Raw genomic sequence first — 13416 nt, forward strand, 5'->3', positions numbered from 1 at the left:
TTTCAAATCTTTAATGGAAATCACTTACCTCATCATAATAAACTCTCAGTTCTGCTCTTTTAGATTTCAAGTCCCAAAATACTACAGTACCATTTTCATAACCTATCAGCAGCTGAAAAATATTAGAACAATTGTTTTTGTAATTCTAACATTAATTTTACTTGATCCAAATAAAGTTTAATGTTAATACAATAAAGTAAAATACTGTAAAACACAACTTTATTTAGAATATCATTTTTTCTAGAGCCTGAATATAGATTTCCTACATTTAAAAAAATGGCAAATAAACTCTACTTCAATATAAAATATTTACCAATGAAATCTGCTTCGTTCCAAAGAGAAATTGAGGAAACATGTAAACATTAAAAAATGACAAAATTGGAACAAAGAAAAATGAGATAGAAAATGAAAAAACAAAAATAAAAGATGAAATAAAGGATGAAATGAGATAAGTTTAACACCATTCAGTTCTATGCACTTCAAAAGTATGGACACAAATTTGGTTTCTAATTTCTTTAGATCAAATCCTATTTTCTCTTTGACTTATATATCTTAAACTGGTGATTTATGAACCCTAAAAAGTACACAAAGGTATTCTAGAGATTCACATCATTAAAAATGGTTGATATTTATTTAAAAATCAATAAAGACAACAAAATACCTATCTTTATATTAAAACAGAAGTATTTGAGAACGGATAATCATTAGTAGATGATCATATTCAATAGTATATGATCATATTCAATTCACTCTGCTAATTACTGCTAGCCATGCTGATTTTTATTATCATATAATTCTAAGTGATTATTTTTAGTTATATTCTGTTAAATTTACTCTGTCATTAATTTAAAAAAACAGGAAGGATAAAAATAGGCCAGGGCTCAAATAATGATAATATTTTCCACAAATTTGCCTTAATATGATTTTACTAAAATCCAGTAGTAGTATTTTTCTGATGAAAATTCTTACACAGTAAATAAAAATGTTTCAATAATTCTTTTTTTTTTAATTTTAATGTTTTATTTCTGAGACAGAGAGAGAGACAGAGTGAGAAGGGAGGGTCAGAGAGAGAGGGAGACACAGAATCTGAAGCAGGTTGGCTCTCAGCACAGAGCCGGACGCGGGGCTCGAACCCACGAACCGTGAGATCATGACCTGAGCCGAAGTCGGGCACTTAACGGACTGAGCCACCCAGGCACTCCTCAATAATCTTAAACATCAGTGGTAAAAACAGAAAATAGAGTGGTGGTTATAAGCTACTCCTATATCGCATCCTGAGACCTAATCACTTACCACAACATTTTATAATAGGACACAAAAAATGACAAAAATAAATGAGTTAGTTTTAACAGGAAACCTAAAAGTTTCAAATATCAAGTCATGAAATGTATATTTTTGAAGCTATAACATGTTTAAAGGTTTTACTTTTTACTTTTAACTTTAGTTTTTAATTAAAATTTTTTATTTGAGTACAGTTGATGCAGAATGTTACATTAATTTCAGGTGTACAACATAGTAATTCAACTTCATTATATGTTATGCTATGTTCATCACAAGTGTATCCACCATCTGTCATCATACAACTCTATTTCCCCTATCATTGACTACATTCCCTATGCTGTGCCTTTTATTTCTGTGACTTATTCATTCCATGACTGGAATCCTGTGTGTCCCACTCCCCTTCACCATTTTGCCCATCTCCCACCCCTCTCCTCTCTGGCAATCATCAATTTGTTCTCTATACTGTTTGTTGTTTATTTACTTGCTTTGTTAGATTCCACATATGAGTAAAATCATATGGTATTTATCTTTATCAGTCTGACTTCTTTCACTTAGCATAATGCCTTCTAGGTCTAACCATGTTATCACAAATGTACCAATCTCATCTTTTTTATGATTACATAATATTCCATTGTCTATATATATCACATCTTTCTTATCCATTTATCTATTGATGGATACATAGACTGCTTCCATATCTTGGCTATTGTCAATAATGTTGCAATAAACATAGGAGTGCCCATATCTTTTTGAATTAGTGTAATTGTTATCTTTGAGTAAATACCCACTGGTAGAATTTTTGGGTCATATGCTATTTCCTTTCTTTTTTCCTCCCCTCCCCTCCCCTCCCCTCCCCTCTCCTTTCCTTTCATTCCTTTTTTGAGAGAAAAGATGAGCTAGGGAGAGGAGCAGAGAGAGAAGGAAAGAATCTCAAGCAGGCTCCACATACAGAGCCTGATGTGGGGCTCAATCCAACAATGCTGGGATCACGTCCTGAGCCATAAGCAAGAGTTAGACACTCAACTAAGTCACCCAGTCATCGCATTTCTATTTTAACTTTTAAAGGCAACCTACTGAATTGGTGAAATTATTTACACATGATATATCTGATAAGGGGTTAATATCCAAAATGTAAGAACTTATACAACTCAATACCCAAAAATAATCTGACTAAAAGTGGGCAGGGAACCTAAATACACATTTTTCCAGAAAAGACATACAGATGGCCAAAAGACACATAAGATACTCAACAGCACTAATCATCAGGGAAATGCAAATCAAAACCACAATGAGATATCATCTTACACCTGTCAGAATGGCTAAAATAAAAAAGGTTTCAATATTAAATCATATAAAGTAAATTAAATCATATACAGTAAATTTTAAAATTGACTTACAAAAAATTTGAGCTTTACATACTAAATTAAAATAAATGACATAACTAGCTAAATTTAAAAAGTTGAAAGTAAATGTAAAGTTTAAAAATATTTGTTAAAATTTATATAACATCATAAACATTATACTAAGATGCCTTTTAACTTCAAATCAACAACTCTTTTTGCATACTATAGAAAATGATGTATCATTAACTATGGAATCTATGGAAAGAAGGTTTGTCAGTCTAAAGAGTTCATAAAACCTCACTTTAGCAAGAGAATGAATAATATAATCTTTCAAAATTTGAGATCTAAAATGTAATGAAATAATAATATAAAATGCTATTATATTTTTTCATAGAAACATCTGAATAGTTTTTTGTTTACAAAACATTACTAGCAATAGCCACAGTAAATCACAAAATATAAACTGCCTAACTTCAAAATGTCATACATTACTGAGATAACTATACAACATTATGATATAATAAGTATGAAAAATATTAGAATCACTTAGAGAATTGTAAAAGAGGAAAGCAGCTCCTGATACCCAAGAGACATCTGACAATATCACTCTCTGATCATGATGAATCAAGACAAGATCAATCTCCAATTATGTCTGACCACACCAAAACATGAATATCACCCCGGTCACAAAAATAGTATTTTCCTATTAAGTTAGATCCTAGATTCTCTATATATTTAAGATATATAGCTAAGAGAGTATGAATTGATTCATTTTTAAATAAGTTTCTTTTATCAGGAATACGTGTTTAATAAATATTTTTATTGAAGTACAGTGAAAAGCACAGAAATTATGGATGTGTCATAATTTAATGAATTATAAAGTAAATATACCTTTGAAACTATTACCTGGATCAAAAAATACAATAGAAAAAGAAGAAACAGAATATAAATATTACAAGACACTCAGAAACCTATTTCATACCCTTAATGAGCCAACATTTCTGTTCTCTTTTTATGTTCTAAAAGTAACTACTGGTTTCTGGGGCACCTGGGTGGTTCAGTTGGTTAAGAGTCTGGCTCTTGATTTTAGCTCAGGTCATGATCTCACAATTCATGAGATCAAGCCCCACGTACGACTCTACACTGATAGTACAGAGCCTGCTTGGGATTCTCCCTCTCCCTTTGCCCCTCCCCTGCTCATGTTCTCTCTCAAAATAAAATGCACTTTTTTAAAAAATAAAAAATAAAAGTAACTACTGACTTCTAACACTATAGGTTATCAGTATCTGTTTTTGAATTTTATATGAGTGGAATTATATATTAAATATCCTTTTCTGTCCTGCTGCTACTTTTGAACATGATATTTATAGCAGTAATTCACTCAATTTTACTATTGTAATAGTATTCCATTGTTTGGGTATGACAGCGTAACAATTTATTCATTTGACAGGTAATATAGTAATGTTGCTATAAATAAGCTTGTATATGTCTTTCAGTGAATATGCATATGAATTTATACAAGGTATATACTGATTCATGGGGTAATAATATGTTTAACTTTAATATATATTCCCAAGCAGTTTTCCAAAGTGGTTGTACCAATTTTTATTTCTGAAACCTACATATGAAACCCCCAATTCTTTCTCATTTTTTTAAACTAATATTGTCAATAGCTGCACAATGGAAGAGGTGTATGATAGGCATCTTTGTCTTATTTCTGAATGCAGAAGAAAAACATTAATTCACCATTAAGGAGGATGTTTTCATATTTTTGGGTAAATAAAGTTCAGAATAATAGAGTTCCTTTCTTCTGGTATAACAAGAAATTTTTACTTACCACAAAGGGAAGGTTAATTTTATCAAATATTTATCTTTTTATTGTCATATGCTTTTTTCTCCATATTTCTGTTAATTTGCAAATTCCATTGATTTTGAAAAGTTAAAACAATTTTGTATTCCTGGGATGAATGCAAATAGATTGTGTGCCCTTGTGCCTTCTCTTTGATTCTTGATCAGACTTGCCAGAGATGCATCAGTTTTATTAGTGTTTTTGCAGAATTAACTTTCATTTTCTAACATACTACATTTTTGTTTTCTGTTTAATTTTTGCTGTCACATTTTCTATTAGAATTTTCTAGAGAAATAGAACTGGTAGGATGTATCTATAGAGAAAGAGATTATAAGGAATTGGTTCATGCGATTATGAAGGCTGACAGGTCTGGAAGGGTTAAATGGTAAGGTTAGTTGGCAAACTAGAAACCCAGAGAGTCAATAATGTAGTTCTAGTCTGAATCTAATGGCATGAGTACTAGAAGAATCAATGGTGTAATCCCAATCTGAAGACCATCAAGGCTCCAGATCCAGGAAGAGCTGATGTCCCCAGTTTGAAAGTAGTCAGCCTATCTTAGAGGAAAGTCATCCTTGTTTGCTTTATTCAGGCAACTGATTCGATGAGGCCCACTCACACTAGGGAGAGAAATCTACCCAGTCTAATTGTTTGAATGTTAATCTCATCCAGAGCAGCCTCACAGAAACACCAGAATAATATTTGACCAAATATCTGGGCACCCCACAGTTCAGCTCACGTTAACACATAAAATTAACCTTTCACATCTTTATTATCATTCTTCTACTTTCTCTGAGTTTAATTCACTATTTTTCGATTTTAATATTAAGATAATTGATTTACAGCTTTTCTTCACTTTTTTAATAAATGCAACAAAAGCTATACATATCCCTCTAAAACACAGCTTTAGCTTCATTCCTGAGTTTTAACATATCATTTGTATTGGTATGTTGTATTGTAATTTAACTTAAAATATATTCTAACTTCAATACTGATTTCTTGTTTGACATATGCTATTCAGAAGTATAGTGTTTAGTTACTAAGCATTTAGGACATTTCTTATTTATGTTTTATTGATAATCTTGCTAAATTCTGCAGGGGATGAGAGAATATACTATTATTATAATCCCCAGAAATTTCTTGAAACATAATTTATGGCTCAGCAAATATACAATTTGGGTAAATACTCCATGTATACTTGAAAATAATTTATGGTATGCAGGTGTTGGGTGTAATGTACTATAATATGTCAATTAAGTCAATCATGTTCAAATTTTCTTAATCCTCACTAATTCTTTATTTGCTTACTTATGTTTCTCTTTAAAAAGCTTTTTTAATGTTACCTATTTGAGAGAGAGAGAGAGAGAGAGAGAGAGAGGCAGACAGAGTGTAAGCAGGGAACAGGAGAGGAGAGAGGGAGACAAAGAACCCAAAGCAGGCTCCAGGCTCTAAGCAGTCAGCACAGAGACCGATGCGGGGCTCAAACCCATGAACCGCGAGATCATGACCTGAGCTGAATTCAGACACTTAATCGCTTAACTGACTGAGCCATCCAGGTGCCCCTGTTTACTTTTGCTTCTTATATATTTGTGGTGGTATTAGAAAGTGGAGCCTCTGGGAAGTGATTAGGTCTTAAAAGTAGAACCTCAGAGGTGCCTGGGTGGCTCAGTCTGTTAAACATCTGACTCTTGATTTCAGCTCAGGTCACAATCCCAGGGTAGTGAGATCAAGCCCTATGCTGGGTTCCATGCCAGGCGTGGAGCATACTTAAGATTCTCTCTCTCTCTTCTCTCTCTGCCCCGCCCTCTTGTGCTCTCTTAAAAAAAGAGGGGAGTGGAACCCTAAGGAAAAGGAGCAGTGCCCTTATGAAAGATATTCTAGAAAGCTTTTTTCCCCCTTTTTTCTATATGAGGACACAGAAGTGAGAAGATGGCCATCTTGAAATTTGTCTTTCACTAGATACTAAATCTGCTAGTGCCTTAATCTTGTACTTTCCAGCCTCAGAACTAGGAGAAATAAATGTTTTCTAAGTCATCCAGTCTATAGTATTTTTGCCATAGCAACCTGAACTAAGGCATCTACTTTGTGTGATATTAGCATAACTATACCAGTTTTATCTGTGTGTTTGTTTTCGCTTAGGGTTTATATGTTATATCTTCCATCTCTCTTTACATTCAACTCTTCTATAATCTTAAGTTTAGAGCACGTCCTTGTAATGGTGCCTGGGGTAGCTCAGGGGATTAAGTGTCTGACTTTGGCTCAGGTCATGATATTGAAGTCCATGAATTCAAACCCCACATTGGGCACTGTGCTGACAGCTCAGAGCCTGGAGCTTGCTTTGGATTTGGCGTCTCCCTCTCCCTTTCTGCGCCTCATGCTCTATCTCTCTCTCTCAAAATTAAACATTTAAAAATATATTAAAAATATGTCCTTGTAACAACATATCATTGTTTTAACACAGTCTAAAAATTACTATCCTTTAGCCTGTTTACATTTAATATAATTGCTGTCATACTTTAGGACTAATCTGTCTACTTGTTTTATATTTGCCCCATCTGTTTAATATTACCTTTTTTTTATGCTTTTAAAAATATATATTTGATTAATATTTATTTATATATTGAGAGAGAGAGAGAGAGTAGGGGAGGGCAGAGAGACAGGGTGAAACAGAATCTGAAGCAGGCTCCAGGCTGCAAGCTGTCAGCACAAAGCCTGATATGGGGCTTCCACAAACCACAAGATCATGACCTGAGCTGAAGTCAGACACTCAACCAGTTGAGCCACTCAGGTGCCCTCCTTTTTTACTTTAATAATTTTGTTATCTCTGTTCTCTACTCTATTGGCGTATCCAGATATAGAATATATTTATTCTTTTAGTGTTACCCACATGAATATAAAATGTTTCCATGACTTACCAAACTATAATATAAATTAGTACTTATGTTACTTTCTAGAAGCTATAAGGACCTCAGAATTTTAAACACTTCATCCCAACTTTTGGCCTATTTTTAAGCTATATATTATTTCTCAATTATATTACACTCCCAGAAGCTATTATTATTGTTATAAAATATTCCCTAGGTATATCCATATTTTTTCTTTATTGCTCCTACATCTCTCTTCTTTTACAATCAATTTCATTCCCTTAGAGAATTCCTTTAGTGTGGGGAATAAGTTTAGGAATTCTCTGAGCTTTCATCAATGGGTTAACAAGGTTTAGGAAGAAAGTATCTGAGAATAAGGCTGAAAGCACCCCAGCATAGAACAAAAGCAGAAAGCTGCTTCCACAGGATGAAAGCATCTGAGAAAAGGTAAACAGGGTAACAGACCATGGCAGTACGGTGAAATTGCCTGGAGCTAATTAGCAAAAGAGAGGTGCCTTGTTGACCCTGAGGTAACATACTCTTCTTATCCCCCAGGCAAGTTAAGATAAACAGAAATGACTCCTGGTGCCTGCTGGAAACAGTCATCTGCTCAGTGCCAGGATTTTGTTTTGTATTGACCCAAACCCCTAACACTGCACATCTTTAAAATCTCCTTTCTCTTATGCTTGAGTTAATGATCACTGTTTCATTGTCTCTTTCTGGACATCCATCACGTTTGTAAGCCTTCTGATCCTAATAAATGTGGAGCAAGGACCCTCACTCAGAGCTGTCAGACATTAGCTTCTCTCGTATTCAATTCTTCATCTGCTTTCTTGCTGGACAAGAGAGAACTCCAGACAAAATCTGTGACATTTTATTTTTTCATTAGAGCAGATTTGCTATTTATTATTGCAAATTATGTTAAATTGCTGTAATTTCATGACAATCTTTTTAAGGGTGTTTATGTAGAGCATAGAATTGCGTAGGGTTTTTTTCTATGGATGCTTTTGTCAGTACCTTCACATGATCACTCAATTGTCTTCATTTTCTATTTTTCTGTTAAAATGTCTGCTATTAGTCTTATTTTTTCTACACTCTGCTTTTAAGATTATTATATTTGTTTCTGATATATCTAGGTGAAGTTAACTTTTTGTTAAGTTTGCTTTGAGTCTGTAATGCATCTCAGATTTTTTATATCTGTCATCACTTTGAAAAATTATCATCCATTCATTTTTCAAATATTACTGCTGTCTCATTCTTTTTTTCTTCCCCCAGGAGTCTAATTACACATATATTCCACCTTTTCATTATGTCCCAAATGCTCTCATCCTTTTGGCTTACCATGCTTTCATATGGATATTTTCTTCTGATCTATCTCCCAGGTCATTAATTCTTTCTTCATCTGTTTTTTCTGCTCTCTGTTGTACTTTTCATTTCTCTGCTAAAACCTCCATCATTTTTAGTTTCAATCACACTCATTTTAAAGTTTGACTTAAAAATTTATGTTTGATAACTGCTATAGAATCTCCTGGTGGTCTGTCTCTACTTCTAGTCTGTTCTCTTGGCTTCTGGTAAATTTTGATCTTTCTTATTCTTTTTTAAAAATGTTTTATTTATTTCTTGAGAGAGAGAGCATGAGCAGGGGAGGGTCAGAGAGAGAGAGAGATAGAGAGAGAGAGAGACAGACAGACTCTGAAGACAAGCTCCAGGCTCTGAGCTATCAGCACAGAACCCAATGTGGGGCTCGAACCCACAAACTGTGAGATCATGGCTGTAGCCGAAGTCAGTCACTTAACCAGGCACCCAGGCACCCCTGATCTTTCTGATTCTTTTACACACCATGTTATTTTTACTTTAAGTATAGAGGCTAAGTATGGGAGAAATGTAGTGATAAATAAAGGCTCTGAGTGATGTTTTCTTCTTCCATAAATGGCTTTTTACTTTGTCAGTCAGTTAGACTAATGCAGATCAGCTTAACCCCAAAAAGGATTCAGATAATGTTAAAAATTTCACAGTCATTCAGAGGACTGGTATATTTCCAGTTCAACATTACTTGTAGGACATATTCCTTCGGAGCCACACTTTAGAGTGATTATCAGGGACTTTTATTTTTGGCAGAAAACTCTGCTCAGCCTCTCAGCCAATAACTTTCTGTTTGGTTACTAAATATCTTAGCCATTCTTTTCAAATAGGAAAATCACTCGAAGAGTATTTCTGCACTTCTTTGTCTAGAATCAAGAACTTAGAAATCTTTGCTGCCTTGGCCACTATCTGGTGTCTTCAAACAGATTTTCAAAAATATTTTATCAAGATTTTATAGTTCTCAGTGGGAGGACTGATCTGAAATAGGATTATCTTCCATTATCAAAAGTGGAAATATAGTGGATGTTAAATTTTATTCAAAAGGCATTTTCAGCATCTATGGAGATGATCCTAATATTTTCCCCTAGATCTGTTAACAATAAAGTATATTAATGGATTTTCTCATAGTATCCATCTTTGCATACCCTGAATAAAAAGTGTTTTGTTTTTGAAAATTGTGTTGGAGACTGTGTCCTATATTTTATTTAAGACTTTTCCATTGATATTAATAAATTCAAAAATCCATGTTTTATTTTTGTGCAACCTTTATCAGGCTTAGTTGTCACACATTGTCACAAGTAAAAACAATTTTAGGGACACCTGGGTGGCTCAGTCAGTAGAGTGACTTTGTTTCAGGTCATGATCTCACATTTGGTGAGTTTGAGCCCTGAACTGGGGCCTCCACCTTCAGCATAGAGACTGCTTTAGATCCTCTGTCTCCATCTCTCACTGCCCCTTTCATACTATCTTAAAAATAAACATTTGTTTTCTTTATTGTTTTTGTGTTTCTTTTTGAGGGAAAGAGAAACAGAGCACGAGTGGGGAGGGGCAGAGAGAAGGAGACAGAGAATCTGAAGCAGGTGCCAAGCTCTGAGCTGTCAGCACAGAGCCCAACATGGGGCTGAAGCCCACTAATCATGAGATCATGACCTGAAACAAAGTCTGACGGTTAACCTACTGAGCTACCCAGGTGCTCCAAACAAACATTAAAAAAAAACAAGTTTTTCCTTTTTTTAATGTAAATTTTTTTTAATTTGAGAGAGACAGAGAGAGAGAAAGTGTATGTGTGTGAAAGCAGGAGAGAAGGATAAAGGGAGAGAGATCAAGAATCTTAAGTAAGCTCCAACTCAGTGCAGAGCCCCATGCAGGGCTTGATTCCATGATCCTGGGATCATAACCTGAGACAAAATTAAGAGTCAGACACTCAACCAAATGAGCCACCCAGGAGCCCCAATATATATATATATTTTTTAACTATACTCAGAACAAGGGTGGGTAAACTTCTTCTCTAAAGGGACAGATAGTAAATCTCTTATACTTTCCAGACTATGCAATCACTCACACACACACACACACACACACCTTATTTACAATAACAGAAAGCAGGCCAAATTTTTCCCACTGTAGCACTGTATTATTTAGTACTTAAAAATTTAGTAAAATTTCCCTGTAAAATCATCTGGGTCTGGTACTTTTATTTGTACATAGTAATTAAATAACTTTCTCATTTCTCAAACTTCCTATCTCTACTGGTGTCAATGTTGATAAATTTGTTTCCCTGGGAAATTACCAATTTCACTTATGTTTCTAAATATATCTGCTAGAGTTGTGTAAAATAATTACATCACATTAATTTGGATGTTTAAAAATTTCCTTGCTTTTAGTGTATTTTTTCTCATTTTGTGTATCATTTGTGTAACTTTGTTTTTTCCCCTCTTTTTCTTCATCAGATCGGATAGTAGTTTGTATACTTTGTTTATGTTCTATGCAAAGAAGTAGCACATTAAATTTGTAAAACAGCTTAAAACAGGAGAACTAAGTCCATAAGTTCTGCATTTATCTTTATATTTCTCTTCTGCTTCCTTTTGCTTTATTTTTATTCTTTTTCTAGCTTTTTGGTTTCATATTGGATTTATTTACATTTCTAATTTTATTCATACAAGTATTAAAGGCTATTAAAGGCTATGAATTATTTTATAATTCATTTCATTATATTTCATAGAAATTATATTCCATATTTCATATGTAGTATTACAGTATTGTTAACTTTTATATATTCTTCAGTTCTGGTTTTTCTTTTCTTTTTTTTTGGTTTTTATTTTCTTTTTGACATAATAGTTATATAATAAGAGTTTTAAATTTTCCAAGTGGAAAGGAATTTTTGCTTTTGGATTTTTTATTATTATTTCACTCTATATGAAAGCACAATCAATTATAGTGCTTGGAAATCGAAGAACTTCTTTATCAGATTACTCAAAATCATCCCTAAGTGGAGATGTAATTGAGCAGCGGTCAGTGTCTAGATATTACCAATCATCTGACCTGTGAGGCAGGCCTGAATTCTGTCCTCCTCCATCAGCTGGTTTTAGGTATCCCCTACCCCATGAGACCATATACATGGGTTGAGAGAAAGGCTTTGTTGCAACAGATGTAATTCTTAGACCCCTATTTATCTAATTATGCCTTTTAGACAACTGAAGGCTGATTTCCTGAATATACCACTTCCATTGTAAAATGGTTTTCATCAGTTCCCTCACCCATTCCTATGACTCAATGAGTATGATAACATCTAAGTCATGTTGGACAACTCTGGTTACATAGTCGTTTGGTGTCCCATGATGTTCAAATGCCAGGAATTGCTTTGAAAATGAAGAATAGCTGTTTTGACTCTCTTAATGAGCTTTCCAAAAGACCATTCTTATCTACCAGGTACATTAAGCTCTATTAGGTCTGCTAGATCACAGTGGTAAGGTGGACTGCAAAGCAGCTTGGGAACCCTTTCTTCTTTAGGTCCCACTTACAACCAGCAGTAGTTTTGGATAATCTTTAAAAACAATCTGGAATAATAATTTTCAAGTCATTATATATTATTATCTAAATCCCAAAAGGCCTATCGAGTGATATGACACTTTCCAGAAAAGTATATGCTTTACCTTAGAGGAGATACCCCTGCACGTCCCCAGACCATTAGACCCTCAAAATCATCACATGTAATACAAGGTCCTAGATCTTTATGGGATTTTCTTCACACCCTCTGACATGATCTTTTGAGCTACACAGGTACTTGCGGCACTATCTGCTCACCAGATCCAATTAGTATTACATAGTAAAGAAAGTGAACTAGTATCCTTTCTAAAAATATGTTAAGACAATCAAGTGTCCTTAGAACTATGTTATGAGAGATTATGAAAAATAACACAGTCCTGGGGGAAAATTATGAAGTTATACTGCTTTTCCTTTCTATGAAGGAAGTTGCTTTTGATCTTCTCTGCTGATATACTGAGAAAAAAAGAGTTCACTAAATCAATAATTGTTCATCATTAGACAAAGGCTGTTACTGATCTGCACCTGCAGAAGTATCAACAGCAAGGCAGCTGTGATTCGGGCAATCACTTGGTTAATTTTACAGTGGTCTACAAATACCAAGCTCAATCCATCTTGTTTCTTGCAGGACCCAGACAATGGAATTCAACAAGTGACCACTACTATTGTATCCTTCAAGTCTAACTGTGCTAATTTCTGCAACTTCTCCAGAAATACATCCTAGCTTTTGTTTATAAGAACAGCAGGGAGAGACAAATTTTAGGAATTTCCATTTGTCCCTTCCAATTGTAATGGCTCTAATTTCAATGTCAGAAAACCAATAAGAGAATTATGCAGCTTCTACACATATCTTTACAAATTATACAACTGAGGTGTAAAAAAACTGGGTGAGTCTGCATACCCATTGAACTTACAATGAGATACACTTGGGTCAAAACATCATTTATCACCTAGTGACCTAGTTCTATATACCATGACTCTAACTGGATGATGACATTTTTTGGATCTTTTGATATTAATATCTGCTCCAACCCTATAGCTAATAGTACTGAAAAAGTAAAGTTACTTCTGCAAATGACCACAGATGTTTTTTATAATTACTATATGTACTTATGGAAGCACTTCAAGGTCCTTCCTCAGGGGCAAATGGCTTCTCCCTTTCTATCAATGGGCTCTA

General features: G+C 34.1%; 1 protein-coding gene across 1 annotated transcript in view; it reads right to left on the reverse strand.

The window, feature by feature from the left end:
• The window catches only part of STXBP5L (syntaxin binding protein 5 like), a 360126-nt gene that overhangs the window by 198156 nt on the left and 148554 nt on the right, over nt 1-13416 (reverse strand). The window contains exon 8 of the mRNA XM_039248873.1: nt 29-112. Within this exon, the coding sequence (XP_039104804.1) occupies nt 29-112 (84 nt within the window). The remainder of the gene's footprint in view (nt 1-28; nt 113-13416) is intronic.

The sequence above is a fragment of the Hyaena hyaena genome, unplaced genomic scaffold (assembly GCF_003009895.1).
Source record: "Hyaena hyaena isolate Hyena2069 unplaced genomic scaffold, ASM300989v1 scaffold_321, whole genome shotgun sequence".
Lineage (NCBI taxonomy): Eukaryota > Metazoa > Chordata > Mammalia > Carnivora > Hyaenidae > Hyaena > Hyaena hyaena.